Raw genomic sequence first — 24000 nt, 5'->3', positions numbered from 1 at the left:
TCACAATTTCTGCAAGTCTCAGCGACTTCCACAGTCTCTACATGCCTTTTTTCAAAGAATATAAACAGTTTGAAAAGTCTGGTTTAAATAAACTCAGATTTATTTTAAATAATATGTTTAATGAAATAGAATTTTAAAAGATCAATACAATGGTAATTGGTTCAAGGTTAATTAAGAAATAAATGAGTGCTTTCTATGTTGATTAAAAATGGTAATGATTATTTCCTTAATCTTTTTTGAGATTATAATTACCCTTCCCTTTCCTCCTTCTAAACCCTCCCATACCCCACAAACTCCAACCTCTGCCATCTTTCAAATTCAGTCTCTTTTTCTTTGTTACATACATACTACATATGTGTATGTATTCCTAAATACAATATGCTCACTCCATATAGTTATTTGTGTGTATATACTTCAAATATATGTATAGCTAGGATATATGATTAAACCCTGGAATCAGAAGCATTTTTTCTGTTTTAAAAGTTTGCATAGTGCTAAGCCCATCATTGCATAAGTATCCTACATCCATTTTAGCAGAGAAAGCGAATTTAGCTCTTAAGTATATACTTAAGGAATATAGTGTTCTTTTGTTAATGTGAACATTTTCACTTGAGACTAAAAGCTTAAAATAGGTTTAAGTCTGTCTTGAAAGATAATAAACTTAGAAGTGTTCTAATATAGCTAATTAAGAAATGAAATACGGCAGGCAAGCTATTATTTAATATTTAAATTCTTCTTTGAATGCTTCACAGCTAGGTGGGTTTTTTGTTTGTTTGTTTTGTTTTTTGAGACAGGGTTTCTCTGTGTAGCTTTGGGGTCTGTCCTGGCACTAGCTCTGTAGACCAGGCTGGCTTCCAAACTCAGAGATCCTCCTGTCGCAGCCTCCCAGGTGCTGGGATTAAAGGCGTGTGCCACCATCACCCTGCTACAGCTAGGTGGTTTTTAAAAAGTAGGAAGGCAATTGAGGCCTGGAGTGCCAACAGAGGCAGGTGGATCTCTGAATTTGAGGCCAGTGTGGTGTATACAGTGAGAACCTGTCTCTAAAACAAAACAGGAACCCAAGGCACAAGATAAATAAAATTGTATCTTATTTATTATGTAGGAGATTCAAATGACTTCCTACATCACGCACCATCAAACCTAGTACTTTTTATTAAATTTTCTTTTGAGTCACATGTTCTAAGTTTTCTTTTTGAAGTATGAATCTCCGCCCTCATCTCACTTGTTAACAGCTGTGGGAGCCCACTGTTGTCCTCATTATCTGTGGTGGTTCCTTGAACCCCACAACCCAAGAACCTTGCATGTATCTGAATATTCACAGTGGCATGACACTTGCCAGCATCGTAATCCAAGGAGGGAAGTGATGAGTAAGTCAAGTGTCACATACACATAAAAACTCAAGCTTTGGCCGGGCGGTGGTGGCGCACGCCTTTAATCCCAGCCCTCGGGAGGCAGAGGCAGGCGGATCTCTTGAGTTCGAGGCCAGCCTGGTCTACAAGAGCTAGTTCCAGGACAGGCTCTAGAAACTACAGGGAAACCCTGTCTCGAAAAAACAAAACAAAACAAAAAAAAAACTCAAGCTTTGTGGATCACAGGAAATACAAAGTGATTAACTTTTAACCTTTGTTTTATTTGTTAAAATAACCATATCCATATAAATGAAATGACTTTACCATAGTGCATTCATTGATTTTGTCTTTTGTCTTCTTCTGGCATCCAGGATCCTGGCTGAAAAGTTTTCCCAGTGCTGGTGGGAGCCACCGAGGGTTCTTCCTTTCCAAAATATGGAGCAGAGGCATGTCCTTTAATCTGAATTGCAGGTGGAGGCAAGAGTTCCTCGCTGGTTTCTTTACCGAGTTTATCTTTTTCATAAAACTCTTTGCTTTTTGCTTTAATTTCTTCTCTGTATTTTTCATTCTTTAATATTTCCTGCACATACACATAATTGGGAAACATGATTAAAATTTTAGTTTACAAAATTCAAAGATTTCAAAATATTAAAAGATACTGCATTACATGTGTAGATACGCATAGGCTACACGAGAACGCGAATCACCCCCTGAACTGTCAGGTTTCACTACTGCTTTCTGCCTTGAGCTACAGTCATCAGTGCTGCTGCTCCATGGCAGAGGAAGATGCGTGGGGGACTTCAGCCTGCTGCTCTTGTGTCCTGGGGATTAACATGTGAATGCTACATTTCCCTTCTCTAGAGCCAGAACCAAGCTCTACTGTGTGGTAGCTGGAATATAATTGGTCCCTCCCCTATAAACTCATAGGGAGTGCCACTACTTGGAGGTGTGGCTTTGTTGGAGGAAGTGTGTCAGTGTGGGGGTAGGCTTTGAGGTCTCATATATTCTCAAGCCATGCCCAGCATCTCATACCATTTCTGGTTGCCAGCAAGTCAAGATGTAAGGACTTTCAGCTACTTCTCCAGCCCCAGGTCTGCCAGAATGCTGCTTTACTTCCCACCGTGATGATAAATGGACTAAACCTCTGAACTGTAGAGGAGTCACCCCAATTAAATGTTTCCTTTATAAGAGTTGTTGTGGTCGTGGTGTCTTTTCAGAGCAAAAGAAACTGTAACTAAGACCCCTACCTACTTCTTTGTCCCTAGAGTGGTCTAGTGGAGGACAGGAGCCGAGTCCAGCATGTCCTAGACACTGCTACAGAGGAGCTTCACTACTGGAAATGCTTCCTCAAGTCAGTGCCATTTGTAGTAAGTTCTGCAGCTTTGCTGGATCTAGGTTCTATACTACAAATTGTAATGAATCTGTTGTTATTGTCTTTCACTGAATACAAGACTGTCCTATTTGAAGAGCATCATTACATGCATGACTCAGAAAAAACAATGAGATCCTTTAGGCTTTATTCCTTACCCCATAGGGTAAGAAAGCAGAATGGGCATCCTCCACATGAACAAGAAGAAAGGAGAGAGCAAGGAAACGGGGTAAGAAAGACAATTGGAAAGCCAGAGGGCACCGGGAAAGGCACGAAGCACCCATATATCAAGTCCGGCTCCCTGGAAGGGTAAGTGTGATGCTAACTGGGAGAGTGTAGACAGCTGCCCCAGTACTAAAAGACCAGCAGTTACAGTCACAGGGAAACCCATGATTCTTATAAGCTTTAAATTCACCATAGCGATTCAGTCTGAAAGTGACCCCCACTCTGCAGCAGCAAACTAGCTTTAAAAAGAAGTCCCCACAAAAGCGTTGTAATGAGCGATCATCTAGAGAAGGGTCCGTTGTTAGGGACTAATTACTCTGGGGGTTAGAAGACATGGACAACTGTAATGTAGGGTTCCTTGGAACACCCTGCTGCATTGGCTGGGTGAGCAAAGATAGTGCTGTAGAACAGTATGTTCAGATGTGTTAATTTGTTTCTGCTGTGGGACATTTGTTTAATGATGCAAAGATGTGCTGCATTCTTTTATGTTGCATTTGTTTAACTCTATGAAGCCATGTTACTTTGCTGTCTAAAACATCTGATGGTCTAATAAAGAACTGAATGGCCAATAGTGAGGCAGAAGAAAGGATAGGCGGGGCTGGGCTGAGAAAATAAATAAATAGAAGGAAAAATCTGGGAAGAAAAAGATGGAGAAGAGAGAAAGAAGAGGAGAGGAAGACTGCAGGGGTGAGCTACCCAGCTACACAGCAAGTCATGGAGAAAGAAATAAAAAAGGTATACAGAAATAGAGAAAGATAAAAGCCCAGAATAAGCCTCCATGTGCATGATTTATTTGGAAGCTGGGTGGTAGGTCCCCAAAAGAGCAAAGAGTACAAAAAAGATAAATAAACACACAGAGTCATGGAGAAGTGAGGTGAGTTCACCGCAAGAAAGCCCTTAGGACATTTAAACCGTCGAGAGGGGGAACTGTGACAGGTCTGGTGTAGGTGTCTCGATCTGTAGCAAGAAGGGAGAGCAGCAGGCGGATATGGTTCACTGTGGAGGCCATGTTTGAAAGCAGGACTTGCTTATATGGCTGCCCATATGGCTGCCCCTTTCTGGCACAGAACTCACTGGTTATCTGGCTTGTTCTGAGCATCAGGGGACCTGGGGACTTGTATGTTTGCTATGGATGGGGGCACAGACTGGAGCACACAAGCATTTAATGCTGATGCTCATGGAGACTAGCAGTGGCACCCGTGTGTCTCGAGTGAATACAACTTTCCTTGTGCTATTGTTCAATACTTGGCAGGGTTCAGGCTACATGACACAGGAGCCCCAAAGTGACCAATTTAGGAGAATAATGCCAGAATCCTCCAGATCTTGGGAACGGTGTGAATATCCAGATGTATACAACCAGAAAGAACCTATCCACATCACATTACAATTAAACTGAAAAGCACAGAACAAAGAATGAACACTGAATGTTGCAGAAGTACTGACTCACTTTTAAAGTCAAACCCAGGAGAGCAAGAGCAGCATTCCCAGCAGAAACTAAAGGCCAGCAGGGCACAGAAGACAACCAGACCACTATGGCAACAACGTACCCTTCAGAATCAATGGAGAAATGGAGAGAAGCATACACTGAAAAGACAAGACATGACCACAAAGCCAGCATCTTGGAAGATACGTACGTAAAGGAATCAATCCCACGGATAGAAAAGCAAGCAAGATAAGCACAACTGTAAGAACAAATGTAATAGAACAACAGACTCCAAGATTAATTTTGTAGACAAACCTCTTACAAGGGAGAAAGAAGTGGACACAGATTATTTAGAACCAGATGAAAAACAGAATTGAGAGAAACCAGCCAACAATACCTTTCAATAATAACTCTGCATAAAGGTCTCAACTCTTGAGTTAAAGGAGACAGGGTGAGTGGATTAAAAAACAAAACAATCTGTCACCTGTAAGAAATTTATCTCATCAACAAACAACACAGAAACTGAAAGGATGGAAAATGATATTCCAAGCAAATGGAATCTGAAATGAAGAGGGAGAGACAGCTGTATATTCCTATCTGACGAAACACACCTCATGCCAAAAATTAGAAGAGACAAAGGACATCGCTACATAAATCAATATAGCAAGAAGATTAATAACGGTACATATATATGCATCAAACATTAGCACCACACAATAGAAAGGGAGAGAGAAGCCCCAATTCAGTAAAAGTAGGTGACTCTAATATTTCACCACTAGATCATCCAGATGAAAATATCAACAGAGGAACCTCAACGATAAATTACACTATAGACCAAATAGACTCACTACACATCTACAAACTATACATTACTAAAACATACTTTTCAAAACAAACTATGTTTTGAGTCAAAAAGCAATTCTTAAAAATATGGAATGCTGAAATTCCTGCATCTTATGAAATCATAGCAGAATGAAGACAGAAATCAATAGCAAAAGAAATGACAGCAAGTAATAAGCACAGGAACTCGAGTAATGCTGAGTGCCCAGGGAGATGGCTCGGTGGGGAAGGGGAGAACCAGCCCCTCCTGTAAGCTGTCCTCTGACCTCAGCTCAGGACCTGTGCACGCACACTCCACAAACAAATAAATAGAGAAGTAAAGTAGTGTACTTAAACACCTTTGAACAAAGAGCGGGTCACTGAAGAAACCAGGAGGAAGGTAGGAAAAATCCTGTCAAATAAAATATCGTAACACACCAGAATTTGTAGGCTATAAATTAAAGCAGTTATAATAGGGCCGTTTATACCATTGAAAGCTTATTTTAAAAAATAAACTGACAAAGTCAAGTAAATAACCTAATGATACATTTCAAATTCTCTGAAAAAAAAAAAGGAGAAATTAACCCCCAAATCAGAGAAAGGAAAGTGATAACAGCGCAAAAGACTAAAAGGAAAAGATTTAAAAATTGACAAACCCAAAACAAAGTAAGGAAAAGAAAGGAGGAGAAGGTCCAGGTAAAACTGAAGGCAAAGGTGGTAGCAGCACATCAGGTAGCACTGAAACCCAGGATGAGGAGATGCCTGTAACGCTAGCCATGTGCCGATATGCTGGGCAATCTAGAAGAAATGGACAAATGGCAGACGCATGCAACCTATTAAAGCTGGGCAAAATAATGTTGATAAACATAGACAAAGACATTCCTAAAAATAGTCCTCAGTTGACTCATGAATAAAATGGAGATACAGGTACTAGGGTACTATTTTTTCTGAGGGTAATCCTAAGGAAATGGCTGCTGGTGGTGACAGTGTAACAAAGAAAGTTCATGCTGATCTCAAGATAGTGATTGTTTATTCCTCTGTACTAAAACAAAACAAAACAAACACCAACTTTAACCCCCCCCCTTAACTCTTGCCCTAGGGATTAAGCTTAGGGTGCATGCGTGCTAGGCAAATGTTCTACATCCCCACTCTATCTTGCTCCTTTTTCAAACAGTGAAGGGTAATACAATCTTCAAATTTCAGACCAAGATGGTGCAATTAGTAGCACACTGGTCTACACACCACACACACACACACACACACACACACACACACACACACACACACACACGGAGAAAACTGTACAAAATGTAATTAAACTTAGCAGTGGGCAGTGCCCAGCTATGACATTGGAAAGGTAAGGGATCAAATGAGGTAATCCCCGTGTCACCCATATCTCTGCCTGGGCACACATAATGGATCGCCACATGGGGTGCTAGAACCCACGCAAAGGATGGCATCTCATTAAGCTCAAGGGAGACTAAGGAAGATGGAACACACTGGGTGTACTATCAAGTTCAAGATCATGGACAGCGACCCACTTGGGTGTTCAGAAGGACATGAAGTGAGTACGTGTAACATGAAGTTCCACAAAGCCAGCCAGGAAGACTTCTGCAGGAATACCACAGAGCTGGAAGATGAGCCACTGCTGGAGCTGGCGACGGATTAGAAGACAATCAAGCTCTACCAGCCAAAGGAAGCCTATGAGCACTGGGGCAGCAGCAAAGACCTTCGCACTACTTAGGATTCAAAGCAAACTGGCATAAAAGCAGTTTACTTTAGAATTGTGCTGTTTAGTGTAGTAGCTAGGTGTTATTTAAATTTAACTTATTTAGAATAAATGGGTTTAGAAAACACGAAGTATTTAATAGCCAAATATATGTAGTGGCTACCACACTGGAAAAGACAGATACAAAATCTCCATCATTACAGAAGCTCTTCTTGGACTATAGTATTCTAGAGCTTATCTAATAAAACTTAAAAATAATCCTCCAGGACATTGCGTTGGGCAGTGGTGGCACACGCCTTTAATCCCAGCATTCAGGAGACAGAGGCAGACGGATCTCTGTGAGTTCTTGGCCATTCTGGTCTACAGAGCAAGTTTCAGGATAGGCTCCAAAGCTACAGAGAAACCCTGTCTCAAAAAACCAAAAAAACCAAAACAACAACAACAACAACAAAAAAGATAAGACAAGGCAAATCCTCCAGGACTTTGAGACAATTCGCATGCCAATGAATGGTTCTTCAGCACAAAACTCAGTAAAAAGGGAAGACAACAAAATCCACACACTAAATAAAGGAGTACATTAGTGTCTACCATGAAACTAAGCAGAGAAGAAAGTGATTCAAATTCAGCCACAGTAACAGACCGAGAAAGGAGTGAACCAACAAATAAGGAGGTCATCACAGCTACTACTACATGCTCAGCCATAAAGGTCACGGGAGGAGAGAAAGGCCACAAAGAGAACAGAGGGGAAGCACTAGAGGTGGAGACACATACAACAAAACCCTGAAAGCTGCCCAGCAGCCGGTCAACCCCAGCTGAAGAGAAGAATCTGAAAGAGGATTTCAGAGAATTTACAAACTGAAACGAGCAACTGAAAAACTTAAAAAAATGAAGCCTCAGTGAAGTGTGGGACAATAACAAGTTGTTTACAAGTAACTGAAACACAGGCGGAAAAAGGAAATAATGATTAAAAAATATACAAAGGGATTACAAATACAAACGTGCATATCCAAGACCCCAGTGCTTGAGTAAAAAAGACTATCACAGAATTCCATATCCTGTGAGAGTGTTCTTCAATCAAAGAAACATTTTTAGGCAAACCGAAACTGAATTGATCACAGGCAAATTTGTATACAAGAAACATTAGAGCAACTACCTCAGCTAAGGGAAGTCCAGACAGAAACCTGAACCATGCAAGAGGATGGCCCACAGGGAGGGATCAGCATGAAGGACTTCTGGTGTCCAGGTTTTCGGACACTTTGATAGATGTTGGGCATCCTAGAACTCGATGCCCATTCCTTTCAAGTTCTCCACCTTCCAGTGACTGTGTGTCTACCCCAGCAAGTCCTCAAGCTCTGCTGACCTAGCTGAGGACAGTAACAGCCCAGGAGCAGGAAGATGGCTAATCCCACATGCGGCCCTAGACTGACAGCACTCTTCATTAGCTCCACTGCCCAAGGAGAAGCAGCTGAAGGGAGGGGATACTGTCTGCCACAGCAGGGAAGCCATGGCTGCAGGATCATGGAGGTGAGTGCAGATGGACGCCCCACTTTCTCACACTTTGGCAGAACAGGAACGGGAAGACAGTCGGGAAGCTGGCACTAGAGCACATTCGTAGCAACGTATTTCCACCTCCATCCCCCACACCTGTTCATCCAAGACAGCACTACCAGCTAGGGGCCTCGTGTTCAAGCACACAAGCCATGGGGACATTTCACATTCACGATTATCACCGTAAGCCCACCCCACGTGCATCTGAGAAAAAGCCCTTGCTTACCACACCATCCATGCTCAATACCATTTCAGTCATGAGCTTTGAGCAGTACATCAACAATGGTCCTTTGAATCAGTCTGCAGTCAAGTCTCATGGAGTCACGTGTGAGGTCAACCCCATTCTGGGAGAGTGACCTGGAGTCCCGTGGAGTGAATAGCTGAATAATATTATTCCATACCAACTTCAAGGAAGAAATCATGCCAACAGAGGAGACAGAGTGAATGCTGTCAAATCTGCAGGCCACGTTGTTCCTTTGTTTATGAATGACCAGTATCTTGTGATAATTCTCATTTGAACAGGCAGCAGCTGTTTTTCAGCTATAGCCACCATGTTTAGGTTTGTTAATGGAGTCTTGTTTTGGTGAAAACTAACAGATCCATCAGGGTTTTCTACTGTTTGAATTTATAACTTATTTTATATTCCAAAATTATAACATTAAATGTCATTATGGAGGATGAGATACAAAAGCAAAAGAAAACAGCCTGAATGCCTTCAGGATGCTCACCACCTAAGACAAAGATACAATGTCTGTTTTCCTGGCCTGATTCGTTGATGTGGACTCAAGCTCCCCGAAGGTGCTCGAGCCCTTTGTAATACCATTACTTTGCTAAGAGTCTTTTGGGTAGCTATACGCAATGTTGCAAATTGATACATGAATCATAATGCCAAAAAGCTTTTAAAGTTTTTTAAAGGCTTAAATATGCACTCACTCCACGAATATGCTGACATATAGCTCAGTCACAGACATTAGGCACGTGTAATCAGGATAGTTATCTCACGTCTATCAGTCCTTGCTGTGAAATTCTAGCACAGAAGCTTTTTCCACAACGCCGAGGAAATCAGCTCTATCATACAGTTATGGCTATAGGAAATCTTAAGTAAAACAAACAGGAATTTAGACTGTTAAAGAGAGGGAAAACAAATGGCAGAATAGATAAAAGGTCCCCACAAGATGCGTCCTGAGAAAGGCAAGCAAGGCAGTGTAAAGCTGGGCTGGGAACAGAGCTGTAGGATGTGGGGCTGATGAAGCTCTCGGATGAAGGTCTGGGACTGGGTGAAGGCTTCGCTGACTTGATGGGTTCAGCTGTGGACAGGGAAGGGCTAATAAATATCTAAGTGAGTCCTAAAGATTATCTGGAGTCTTCTGCCTCAAGGTCTTCTGTCTCTGAGAGCACAGCTAGACTTGAGTATTTATGCAGGTCTAAGTACCCACACAAGAACATTGTAGAATACCTAGTAACAAGGGAAAGTAAATACAAAGTATTCGGGTTAGAAGCAACTCATTATTCAAGACATATATCAATAATTTCTTTTTATTTTGTGTGATATATTATTAAAAAGTAATTGTCTTCATGATACTATTCATGATCCCAAACCCCCAGTCCAGTTTTTATTTTTAAAATATTCCAACTAAGCAACTGAGAATTAGTCTACCGAGGAGCTTCTCTGTAATGCGTTATGTACACATGTGATGCTGATGATATGACACTCATAATAGGCTTCAAAATCACTTTGATCATTTCGGGGGGAGGGAGCTTGGGACCGCCAGGGCCTTGAACATGCTTAACATGCACTCTGCTACTGAGTTACACCCTCAGCTACTTCATTTTCACATGGACAGGCACAGTGGTGGGACAGGCTAATGATCAGTCTTTTATTAGGCTGTTACCAAGTTTGCTTTGAAATTGCTAGAAATCTAATCATAAAAAAGATAAAGCTAATACAGGTTATAGAATCATACACTTCTTATCAGGGCCTGAGTCTTAAGTTCAAGCTCCATGTTCCTAGGGTATCTTTACCTACCAGAATTTGAAAATTCTATGTATATCATACAAAAGTATGTTCAAATACAAGTTCAAAAAATACTAACAAATCAAACTACAGTTTAAATAAATTTAACAACATTTCATTGTTAGAAAGTTTCTTATTTTATGAATAAACAAGACTTAGGAATCATATTTAGGTATACCACTAGGTTCTTCTTATATTTTTTATAGGAACAAATTTGACTCATTTTATGAAGTTCAAATTATACTACATACAGAAAATAAAAATGGGAATTTACAAAATATTAATAATTAAAACTGAAATACATCTAATAGTTATTGGTGCTACATACAGGAAAATATGTAAGATAAAAATATCAAGAAAACAAACTTTGGTTTCAGAGAAAAAAATATTTCTGAAATGTTTATATTACTAAGTACACTCTCTGAAATTTATATATTTTAACCTCTTACCAGACATATCCCATAGAGGGATAAACTCAATCTTATCAATTCCATTAGTTTCTTTCCTAATTTAAACTATCATGCTGAGGGATAACTTTTTGTTTAAAATCATATTAAATATTTTAACATATGAATTATTTCCTTTGAGTTAAAGAAAAAATTTACAAATACAAAAGGATTTAATCAACAGATTAAAAGTGAAACTTGGCCATAAGTATATTTCTGAATCCTTTATCACAGACAGCCACAAAGATGTGAGCATATTACACCATTAATATGCCACAGAGACCCAATCCTCAACATTTCTACAGTGGGAGCTTTCTAAACTGAATATGCACATTGGGGCTGTGTATGGAGGTTGGAATTGAACTCATGGCCTTGACTACTACCCCTATATCCTATCCCCTGGGAATGTCTTTTTGAGATCAATACTGTCACATGGTGATAAAAATTCATTCCTAGCAAAAACCGTGTTGAAGTCTAAGCTTGAAAATGCTGTTACTTTGTTTACTTACTGTTGGGATGAAACAACTATTACTAGCTCACCCCTTTGCAGTGTAGAAAAGAAACGGGGGAGGTACATAGATCCTCCAGAAAGTGTTCTATGTTCAGACACAAGAAACGGCTTGACATAGTAATCAAAGATCAATTGGTCTCGCCAAGACGGTAGGACGAACTGAAGAGTAAATAAGTAAATACGCTCTAGCACTCAAACTAGAAGGCTAGCACCAGAATGCAAAGACATCTATCAGACGCAATGAACAGTCAAGGGAGCTATGCTCCAGCAGACGCTGCTCTGCTGTGTGTTCTTGCCAATCACTAGTGAGCCTCTGCCAAATCAATGTCACAGTTAATTTATTCATTTTCAAATCCATTGCAAACATCCTCCGATCAATTATAGCAATGAAAATGTACACTGAGTTTTGTTGTTTTGACATGCTTTCTTGAACTCCCCTTCTGCAACCTCCCCCAAAACATCTCTAATTATAAGAAGTTGATCTCGCTGGTTTTTGTTATAAGAAGGGACAATTGTAAGGTTTGTTTATATTTCTTGCTGGTTAGGAATTTCTGGCACTGAGTTTTCTGCCTTTGAACTTGAGCCAGATTAATAATTAAATCTTGAAATGTCACTAAAAAGAACTAATCACAGAGCTCAAGTCGTTAATAGTTTTGTGGTGGTATTTCCTTTAATAAAAGAAATGAACTTCCCCATATATGTATAACCTCTGAGCATAAAGACACCATCATTTAATAGAAAAAGAAACTGAGTGGTTAAACATTAATAGAAAATAATTAAAGTTACTTAGCAGCTTTAGTTCTATTTAATTGAACTGCTCTGGGAGGAGACAAAGAAAATGTTGCTCTCTCATGTGAAAGGGGGAAGGCTGTAATCCCTGGAAGAAAAGGCAATGCTGGGACTCCATGCTTTCTCCTGAGAGAGGAAGTGATGTGGCAGAGAAGCATAGGCCGGGTGAAGAGAGAAGGCAGCCTCAGTGAGGAGCTGCTAACATTACTGACTCCTGTGCCAGTGGCCGGAGAGAGGAGAGGGGTCCCTTCTATACTGAAGGAAGGAAAAAGAGTTGGGCCAATGAAGGGGAATCAGGAGTCACTGCTGAGGCTCTAAGAAGGCTGTCCCAGAGAGGTTGTACTCTTAGGACTTGATGCAGGACAACACAGACTGCTGAAGACACTCACTCACCCCTGCGTTTTTCTCCTATGCACTCAGTAAAAAGACCCAGCACCTACACGTCAATGTAACACTGACGTGTTACACTGGAACAATGGAACTGTTCTTGGAAAAGCTGTGTAAGCACTAACCATGTGGCTACTGCCTAGGGATCCTATTTCCCCATTCATTGGTTCATTCATATATTACGAAGAGCCTACTATGTGCCACAGAGTAGAGTTAAAGGACATATTTTGTTTTGTTTTGTTTTTTGAGACAGGGTTGCTCTGTGTAGCCCTGACTATCCTGGAATTCACCCTATAGAATCACAGAGATCCATCTGCCTTAGCACTAGCATTAAAGTCGTGTGCCACCACGGCTGGCAAATGATATGATTTTTACCCTGTGCTCAAAGAACTAACAATCTTGGGGAGAAAGATAAGTACAAATGTATTAAATTATAGAAAGATCTATAATGCTATTGAGAATAGAATGTTTGGCAAATGCAGAAGAAAAGGTAGTCTCCTGAATATTAACTTCTCTGAGAGGACTAGGTTAGAAATGATTTCTTGGAGAAGATAATGTTCGAGTCTTAACCAGTCTACAGATATTACTCAGAGAACTGAGAGGAACTAGTCACTGTAGGGAGAGGTGTGCACATGCCCAGAGATGAGGAGGAAAGCAGCGTGGAGAACACAGGACTCAACATGCTGGCTCTTGCAATATGGTCTCAGGACAATAAGGTTTCATTCCAAAAGCACTAGTGAAGAAATTTAGATTTTGAAGCAAGAATAGGATTCCAGAGAAAATACAGATTTTTTTATGTAAATTTGAATTTCAGATAAACAAACAACTTCTTAGTATTTATGCCGTAAATACTGCATGGGGCAAACTTACACTTAAATAGTTGTTTATTTGTAATTAATGTTTAGTGGGTTACACTACATTTCTGTTACTTAATCTGCGATCATAAACACAAGATTTCCATGTTCACTTCATTTTTAAAAATATGACTATGGCAACTGTGCAAATTGATTGAAAGGCGAGAAAGGTGGGGCAGACATGCTAGAATAGAGAAACATGCTAGAATAGAGAAATCAGAGAGGGTGTTACCACAGAAATGCACGCGGGGAGTCATTAGGTCAGAAAGCACACGGTGGCAGCGAGGCAGAGAAGACAGGTCATTACACAGCTGTGTACATGGCATCTGGTTATGAGCCGGGGAGAGGCAGGCAAGCAGAACCACCCCCACTGCTAAAGCGTGATTGCAGAGCACGCCATTAGCCATGGCTGGAACGGGAGGAGGAGAGCACAGGCCAATCCTCAGCACTTCGGAAGATGAGAGTGAAGCCGTCCTGAGCCACAGTGAGAGGAAGAGGTGCACGTGTGTGCACGTGTGTGCACGTGTTAGACACAGCAAATGAAACGTCTATGAGACATCCAGGCTCTCCTACCAAGCTGTCAGCTCCTTTGTGGCCAGACCTTCAAACATGTTTTGCCTCAAGTGTTCCAGGGCTCAGGCACAGGCCCTGTTCTTGTCTATACTCTCTCCACAGGTAATTGTTCCTCATGCCGCAAGTTTAAATACCATCTCCATATGCTAAACATTCTCAAATTTATACCTTCAGCCCTGACTGTTACCTAAGGTCTTAAGTCAAACTACACAGCCCATTAGTGTTGGGTATCTAACAGACAGTCTCATTAAACATGTCCAACGACAACAAAGGTCACACAAGTACTGTATACTTGAAATAGGTATCTGCTTCCACCCACCACTGCCTGGTAGGGTTCTTCACAAGACACAAGGCTCTGCATACAGCTGGAACCAGTGCGTTCTGCCCATCTCCAGTGTTCGCTGGTGCCTGGCAGCTTTGTCTCGTTTCACTCCACCTCTTCCCTATCACCTACTAAACTACAGACCAGCTCCAAGGCAAAAACCCACACCATGCAGACAGCCCTGTGAGTTAACTGTCCCCCTTACAATAGGCTCTCTCTAGATCAAATGCATACAGTGGACAGGGTCAGAGGAAGAGGTGGAAGGTAGGAGGAGTCCGAGGAGGACGGGCTGGGGGAGCAAGTGGGAGTTGTGAGGATGGCAGGGAGCAGTGCTTCAGTCAGCATGGTTGTGGGTGTCTACAAAGCTATTCCTGGGTCCCCTCCCCTCCTAAAGCTACCAGCACTAAATGTCCCACTGGTCAGGATGGAAGCAACTAAATCTTAGCAGCTCTTCAAATTGCTTCTTGAAATCACATTTCTCTCCACGTCTCTGGGCAACAGCATTCCTTGTCTGGACTACAGGCCCCCTAACAGGTGTCGTTGGGCCTCTATGATGTAATGTTCACATGGCAGAGGGTAACTTTTCATGCCAGTTCCTGCTAACAAGCCTTCCATGGGTTATTAGAAGTTACGTCAGATTAGCACGTGGCAGATAGAGAACACTCATGAGAGCCTTTCCAGCAGCAGGGGGACCGTGACAGGGCCACTCACGTCTGTCCACAGTGCTAGCACGTGTGCCAGTAGCAGATGGCTGCCTCGTTATTGCTTTAAGGGCAGCCTGTCCAGGCTCTGAGACAGGCAGGGACACAAAGCCAGTCCACAGGAACCAGATGGGCAGTCTAAACACTAAGGATCCCAGTGAGGTGGCCAAAGCTTGGCTGGGCCTCCATCAGTGTTCAGCTTTGCGCTGTGTCCACACCGTCTGCTGCAACTCCACCTCGGGCCTGCGCGCACAATCAGCCTCCCACAAGGGTCAGGTGACCTGCCTGGGGTCTTCCCCTCCAGCCCAGTGGCTTCTTGTGTGTTCCCCAGACACACTTCACTGGGCCCCCTTCTGCCTGGAAGGCTTTTCTTCTAGTTATTCACATGGCTCCCTGAGCCTTGTGGCTAAGGGGAGACCAACACAGTAGCGAGAGCGCCCCTTGCTACGCTATGTAATAACTATTGCATAGTAAAACTAAGCAGAATGGCACAACCAGTGAAGTTTATGTTCCGCGGTTGCGCTTCCATTCTTGGCTTTTCTTCCTTCTCGAATCTTTATTCAAACAAACAAACAAACAAACAAACAAACAGTTCTCTACATATTTTCCATTTTTCTTAAGAAGGCAAACTCTCCGCTTCATGTATCAGCTGCACCCGTCCACACTCAGCTCTTGGTTGCTTCGCTCTCTTGGAACCACCAGGGCACTAACTCCACTGCTACATTTTGTCATCTTTTAGTCGCTGGGAACCCCCTTGTGAGGCTACACCTTTGCTTTTGTCTGGTAATTGAGGAGGTTTCTAGAAGCTGGATTGCCAAGGCAGAAGGTAAATATGTGCGCATGCAGTTTGGTGGCCAGAAGGCGATGAGCTTCTGTCAGCCCTTTCTGGCTCTCTTCCCTTTAGTCCCTCACACATAGCGCCTAGAACAGGGCCTAGCGAGTAAGATGAAGCCAGCATGTACTTGCTGAATGAATGGATTTGGCTCTGCACGCTGCACTGTATTACACATGCAAACCTAAATTTAAAGAGCTAACAATTAAGGATAAATTTATTTCACTGTTAATTAAATTCTGGTTCTAAATAATTTACCGGCCTTTTCTTCATAATGAGAAAAATGCCGCATATTCTTGAAAACCAAATGAGATATTTATACTCTTAGGAATTTATATTAATTTTTAAAAATAAATGTGGCAAAGATGATGCTTTTGAAATTGGGGAAAAATCTACCTTTGTGTACTCTTCACTTGTCAATCATTAAGTATTTGGCTTTGAATATATCAACATGCAAATACAGAGTTCCAACGTTAGGTTAAAGTAGGAAAATTTAATTATCAACCACCTTCTTAGACCCCAAATATTTCACATCCCACCTTGCCTAGAGAAATAGGTTATAATGATGGTTATATTCTGTAACCCAGTGCACACCGAGTAATTTACCCAGGATAGCGCATCTGCAATAACAACACAAATGTGGCAGATCACAACATCCATCCCTAGTGCCTGAGACCAATAGGAACCTGGCAACAGGTACCTGACAGCTCAAGAAAGCCTACTGGTATTTCCTGAAGAGGCGTAGGTCGTAGGAAAGCATGGGTAAATGACTCTTGGTCATTTAAAGTGGAACTCAGTACACCTACACCCTACTCAACTTCCCAGATGACAAAGCCTTTTCCGCCCCATAAGAAGACAGAGTAGGAAATGGGGAGGGCAGTGGCAGGGGTCACAGATGATGGTCTGTGACTACCCAGACGTGCAGAGAGGCAAACTCCGCAGAAGCTTAACAGTGGCACCTGCCCTGGGCCAGGTAACTAGTGTTGGCAGCCAGGCAGCTGGAGCTCCCTGAAGCAACTCTACTGGAGGGAAGTGGAAGTCTCTGAAGGGCAGCATCTGATGAAACTGACTGAAACGATACTCAGGGAGGGATGAAGAGAGAGGAGAAGCAACCACAGTGGGAACTCTTCTCCTCAGAGAAATTGAAGAAGCAAGCGTATTAATTAGGATACAGTGACTCCTGAAGGCCAGGTGTAAGCTCGAATGGGTACCAGTGGAGCTGGGCTTCTTTTAGGATTGGTGCCAGGAGTAAAAGAGGCTCAGGCATCATGTCCCCGATGTCCCACTGATGGAGACTAGAAGCTGAAATAACAAAATCAGAAGAGAATTCTCATGGGAGTTGTGAGAGGGAATCAAATCGGCTGATGAGGAGCCGGTGAGGTAGCTCAGTGGGTAAGACTCCTGTCACACAAGCCTGGTGACTCAAATCCTGTCGCTGGAACCTATGTAAGGTAGAAAGAGAACTGATTCCACAAGGCTGTCCTCTGCCTTCCGTTTGCTGCCAGGTCAACCTGTGCCCTACCCTTTAAAACAACAGCAGCAGCAATGCTAGACAAAAGGAGAAGGAGGGCTCAGCAGATGGATCCTTTCCTATCCAGAGAGCACACTCTGAGCCACGGACTGCTCCAGATCCTACAGATGCAGCAGGTCCAGACCACAGGACCTGTTCTCGCGAGCCTTTGACCCAAGTCAGAAGAGACAATGACACAGCAGAAACCACAGCTAGGGACTGTACGTAAGCTGATGACTGACATTGCTGTGTCCTGATTTAATCAGCCAGCCTGCCCTGCTGCCACCTAACAAACTGGAAACATAAAGGAAGACAGTGCTTGCAACTGAGTAAACTGGAACTTTTTTAGAACTCTCAGCTCCTTCAAAATGTCCTTTTTATCTTTCGCTAAAGAAAAACTACGTTTCTTACTTTTCTTTCCCTACAAAATAAATTTTTTTTTTTGAGACAAGGTTTCTCTGTATCTTTGGAGCCTGTCCTGGAACTAGCTCTTGTAGACTAGGCTGGCCTCGAACTCACAGAGATCTGCCTGCTTCTGCCTCCCAAGTGCTGGGATTAAAGGCATGTGCCACCACCAACCAGCTCTTTCCCTACAAAATACCTTTAAAAAGAGATACAGGAATCCAAACAGACAGAACTTCATGAAGTAGAGAACAAAAATCTCTTACACTTTTATTTCTTCTGCTGAAAAGGCCAGAATGCATCACTACATACTTTCCCTTCATGGCCTTTATGAATACGAGGTATCTCATTTACAAACACACTTGTCAAAATAAATAAAGCATACACAATGCATACTGTCTCCTTGCTTTTGACTTAATATTCCTCAGATAGTGTGTGTCCACAGTTAGGAGCACAGTATTCTTCTCATTGCTTGCTTCGTAGCCAACATAACTGTGCAGAGGAATGTGGCATATCCACTCAATCCCATGCAGGTGCATGTTTAGAATACTTCATATTTTACAAATCCTACATGTCTGTAAATCTCAGCTCACTTGCCACTCATTCCTTGGCACATCTTCTTAGGACTGGAACGTCTAGATCAGGAAGTTTTTTGGTATTTGGAAAACTTGTATCTAGCACTAACTTCCATCTGTTCATGTAGCAAATGAGAGTAGGTGTTTCCCCATAGCTTTGTCAATTGAAAAGGTGTTTCTTGCCTTCTCTATGCATTTGGTTTACCTCTCTTCCATATTAGGGAATGCCTCAGGCTGTCAAACTGCTCTCACCTGTGGGTGAGGTTTTGGTGTCAGCCGGCTCTGCATCCTGGGTGCTCCTTTTTCATCTTCAGGGCTCAGCCTGGCTGACTCTCCAAAGTAGCTTTCCTGAACTCTGCCTTACATAAGGAAGGCTGAGTCTGTTGTTTCTTAGGCTTTGCTCCTCTCTCAGAGTCCTTGTCACATTTGCAGTGACCCATTTTGGCACACATATTTTCCTAAGTACAAGTTCCATGATGATCCTGATGTTGCTAGGGTCATCAGTCAACACCCATCCTCCACCAGCTTCTAGCTACCACAGGTGCTCACAAGGTGTTTGTTAAGCAAATTTGAGCTTCTCCTTTCTGTGAGCTTACTGCTGGTTTTCTCTTGACCAATACTCACAAAGGCAGCTGGATTAACCTTTCTCTTAAAAAGGTGTTCAGAAGGAGGAAGCAAATCTCACTTTTCCTCCAAAACAAGCACTGTAAGGCCTAGGCTATTCCGGGACTCAACAGTAGGGCTCGATTGAACACTGCCGTAAAGCAACTGGTCTGGTCTAAGAACCTGTCATGTGGCTTTCATGATAGTCAAGAGGGTATCATAGTTGAATATCAAGAAACCTGATGCAAAATGTATTATTAGGTAACCTCTGAAAAAGTGATTATAAGCCGCCCAACAACTTTAGAATAAAGGAGGAGTGTGGTGTCAGGGCCCTCAAAAACATCAGGAACTGCTAGGAAATTATGACTGAATTTTTACTGCCAATCATTCTGTGTAGCGATAATTCCCTTATTTAAAGGCAAGTGACATTTCCTTCAAGTACTTAAGAATAAAATTCAGTAATAGAGATGGTCAGTTCCTGAATATTAATCAGGTAATCAGGATAGGATGGGATCACAACAGGTGGCAATGCCCCCGTCAGGTAAGAGATTGTCTCATAGTAGACGGGTTACTTCCGTATTTTCATGCTGGGACTAAACGGCTTTATTTTTAGGCTACATGAGGACTTTCAGATTTTCCTTAAGAGCATCTTTTTGGGCTGGTGAGATGGCTCTGTGAGCAGAAGTGCTTGCTGCCAGCCCTGACCACCTTAGTCCGATCCCCAGGACCCACAGGATAGAAGGAAGGAAACCGAGTCCTGTGACCTGTCCCCTGTCTTCCATACGCACTCTGCTGGCCACAGTGCCCTACTCAACGTAAAAAAAAAAAAAGTCCCATTTTGTTCTTTTCCTTGTTACTGGGTATCTTATCAATGTGGCAGGAATTATCAAAGCTCTTATTTCAAAAAATTTTCTAATACTGGTGTTGAACCCTGTTTGTACACACTGTTAGGCAGGCTAAGCACATAAAATGTTAAAAGAATATTAAAGCTTAAATGATTATATTTTAAATTAAGAAGGTATCTAATATTTCCATAATATCTCTTCTAAGCCTGACCTTTGTATTATGTACTAATAAGAGTAATTTACTTAGAATTTTTACACAAATGGCTATCAAATACTTTTTATTTTTTGTTTTTTTCTAGACAAGGTTTATCTGTAGCTTTGGAGCCTGTCCTGAAACTAGCTCTTGTAGACCAGGCTGGCCTCGAGCTCACACAGATCTGCCTGCTTCTGCCTCCCGAGTGCTGGAATTAAAGGCATTCGCCACCACCACCTGGCTCAAATAAAAAGACCTAGCAATAAATTTATTTACAGATTTAAAAGAATTCTAAGATATATAAGTAACATCTGATATTAGAAAGCCTTTAGTTTGGACAAAGCTGGGTTGAGTGTAGCCTAATTGCATTTACATTTTATGTTTTTTTATTAAAAAGTGCTTATTAATTAATCAGTTAATTTTTAGGAGAGGTCTTCCTATGGAAAGGATGGCTTTGTTTTCTTCAGGGCAATAAATTATGTTTCCTTAGGTAAATCCATGTTACTGCTCAATATATCACTGAGCTTATTATCTGCAAATATTTTGCCAATACACAAATGAATTTTGTTAACAAGTATTACTCTAGTGCGATAATGTCATAGCTTTAAAAAATTATTGCAGTCAAATGGCTATGCAGCATAAATGTGGCAAAGGCTTCCAAATGCTGATGAAAATGCAGAGCTCCTTTGCTGCGCAGACATCATTAGTGAGGCTGTTTTAGACAAACACTAATAAGTGTTTTTATGATGAATTGCCATGTAATTTGGTGAGAGCTGATAATGCAATTAGTCTAATTTTGTGGGGGAGACAATTACTGGGGCAACGTGCTGCTTCTCAGTCCTCTCGAAACATACCTTCTACCTGTCTGAAAAAGGAAGGCTGTCAAAATACGTAATTATAGAAAAGCTAGAAATAGTTGGGAAGAAGACAGGGCCTGTCATAAGAACTTCATTCTCTTTCTGAACATTTCACCTTATATCCAACTGTGCAATTCAGAAAACACTGCACTTTACTGGTGCGTATCAAGAACTTTATACATTAAAGATGGAAAGCAAAATTTAAAAGCTAAATGTATTTTTACTCTCTGCACACAGTGATATAAAAATATTTTAATAAAAAGAAACCGAGCAAAAATCTAGGATGATGGAATTTATTTTAAACAAAAAAGCACTATTTTATTTTTCCATTAGAAATGACTCTTATTTTTGTGTGCATACACATTTTAAAAATACCTTAAAAAATGAAGGTCAACTCTGAGCTGACCCCTATGCTGGATCTGACCTGCAAGCCTTTTCCCTGAGGACTTGGTACCAGAAGACACCATGCAAGCTTCCAAAGGAGGGAAGCAGCCAACAGTCCCACCCAGCTCTGATATCTATGAGCCGCAACCACGACCATCAGGGCGTAACATAAAGGTGCAGCCGTGGCACATACACCCTGGCAGTGACCAGCAGCTCTCGATTGGAATGAAGACTCACTCAACAGGAGGGAAACCATGACTGGCCCCAGAAACCTGGACAGCTGTCCGGGGTCTTGGAAGAGGATCCCCAACCTCTGTTCTACTAAAGCAGAACAATCTCTAACTACATCCTAAACTTCTGTCCTTTTCTCACAGCTAAGTGTACTCCCCGCCCCTCATCAAGGGAATTCCCCTTTGCAACTTATGAGCCCATTACCGAAAATCACAACTGATCAAAATGCAGAGTTGTGAAGCCCAGTCCCAACTGGTATTCCTACAGCACAACTCACAAGAAAGGAAATCAGCTCCTTACAAGATCAGCTTGTACAGTTGCAGGCTATACCAGACTTGTTAGTGAACATTAACCTGGGGTTTCTCCAGCATTTCATCTCCCGAGATGGCCTCGGTCACCAAGTTGTCAGGCACTCCAACACACCGTTTCAGCCACGTTCTTAATGAACATACTGTTTCTGTCAGCATAACCGACATGCAGTCATATTACAAAATGAGTAGATCTGTTGAATTTAATGACCTGGTACTGACCGGTAATGGTTTGAGCTCACGTCTGCTAAAGACAATTTTGGTTTTGATTCAGCTGATGTTGAATAAGGGATCCCAGTGAAAGGAAGACGATATGGCAGAGTGGAAGGAAGGGAGCCCTGCATCAGCATGTGCTGTAACTGGTCACCACACTGGCTGCTGGGCTTGGAGAAGGCAAGGCGAATGTGCGCCAGCTGCCTGAATGGGTTTCAGCCGCTTGCCCAGGTGACAGAGGGAGTGGAGCATTCACTCCTTAGGCCTATCCCTACTGATCCAGGGTAGTAGTACCTTAACTCTTCCACATGTCACATTCTTTCCCACAGATACCCCATGTCGTCAGAGCTACTGTGAGCAGGAGGCAGGAGTAAATGGTATGACAGGAGTGCACAGGCAAGTCACAGAGGTATCTCATACAGCCTCCTACACTCTCGCTTCTCTTCCCATTGGGACTCAACATTTCAAATCAAGTTGAACTATAGAAGAAAATAGCTATATTACTAAAATTCAAATATGTTGCATTTAAAAAAATCAAATATATTAAATTGATCTGAATATCACAAGTAGAAAACTGGCAGTGGCTATAAAAATTAGAAGACAAAGTTGGGTGGTGGTGGCTCACGCCTTTAATCCCAGCACTCGGGAGGCAGAGGTAGGGGGATTTCTGTGAGTTCAAGTCCAGCCTGGTCTATAAAAGCTAGATCCAGGACAGGCTCCAAAACTACAGAGAAACCCTGTCTCGAACACACACACACCAAAAACAAAGCAAAACAAAACAAAAAACAAACACCCCCCCCCACAAAAATAGGGAGACAAACCCAGAAAATTTATTTTACATTTATTTCTATAAAGTAAGTATTCAAAAATACCATAAGACTGATCACAAATATAGCTATTTCCAAAAGACAAACCAGGGCCAGGAAGATGGCTCAGCAGGTAAAAGGGCTTGCTGTGAAAGCCCAAGGACCTAAGTACGATCCCTGGAGTCACAGTGGCAGGAGAACTCGACTGCTACAAGTTGTTTTCGGACCTCCCACACTAAGTGCACGCACACACACACGATAATACAACAAAAAACAAAACAAAACAAAAAAACGAATGTGGAGTTTAGATCTATTTCTGTAACTTCACATGAAATTAAATGTCTTGTGGAATATTTATGCATGAATTCTAAACACTTATTTTGGTGGGTGGCAGCACCCATGGAGGCCATGGGAGTCAGTTCTCTCCTTCCACTGTGGGTTGAATTCAAGTCATCAAGCCACTGAGCCGCCTCAAACCCCTCTTGTGGACTTTAATAGAAAGTAGAAATGACAATAAACTAATAATAATAATATTCATTGAATATTTGCAACTTTGAATTATTCTGGCTAATCACTTTATTTACTAACTCATTAAAGAACTACCCACAAGATGACTAATTATCAAATTTCTGGGTTCTGAGTTTATGTGAATGAGAAACACTGGGAGTGGGTGTCTTACCTCAATCTAAAAGCAGAAACAGGAGGAGCCCTGACAGACACCCTCACACGGGGGCTGTCCCGACAGACACCCTCACACAGGTACAGTCCCGACAGACACCCTCACACAGATACAGTCCTGACAGACACCCTCACACGGGGGCTGTGCTGACAGACACCCTCACACAGGAGCTGTCCTGACAAACACCCTCACACAGGGCAGTCCTGACAAACACCCTCACACGGGGCAGTCCTGACACCCTAGGGATTACCAGGACTTCTCCCCTAAGATCTTCAACGATTAGAAGCCTACCCACATATTGTATGGTTGTTCCTTTTACTCAAATTCTAATATTTTAAAAGTTAATTGTTGTACAAAATAGTGGGTTTCATTTTGAGATTTCTCTCTCTCACAACACATGCCTGTGTGCTTGTATCTTGCTTTTATTTACCTCCATTGCCTCCCCATGGCTCTCTTCCTCCCACCCCCTGACATAATCTACCTTCTGCTTCCTTGTCTTGTTC

At 42.0% G+C, this 24000-nt stretch overlaps 1 protein-coding gene across 1 annotated transcript in view; it reads right to left on the bottom strand.

The window, feature by feature from the left end:
• Positions 1–1609: 1609 nt before the first annotated feature.
• The window catches only part of Ndufaf2 (NADH:ubiquinone oxidoreductase complex assembly factor 2), a 110162-nt gene continuing 87771 nt past the window's right edge, over positions 1610–24000 (bottom strand). The window contains exon 4 of the mRNA XM_038322625.1: positions 1610–1929. Coding sequence (XP_038178553.1) covers positions 1684–1929 — 246 coding nt within the window. The 3' untranslated portion in view covers positions 1610–1683. The remainder of the gene's footprint in view (positions 1930–24000) is intronic.

This window comes from Arvicola amphibius, chromosome 3, assembly GCF_903992535.2.
Source record: "Arvicola amphibius chromosome 3, mArvAmp1.2, whole genome shotgun sequence".
In the NCBI taxonomy this organism is placed as follows: Eukaryota; Metazoa; Chordata; class Mammalia; order Rodentia; family Cricetidae; genus Arvicola; species Arvicola amphibius.
The sequence above is the reverse complement of the archived record's forward strand: the minus strand, read 5'-3'. Positions and strand labels throughout refer to the sequence as shown.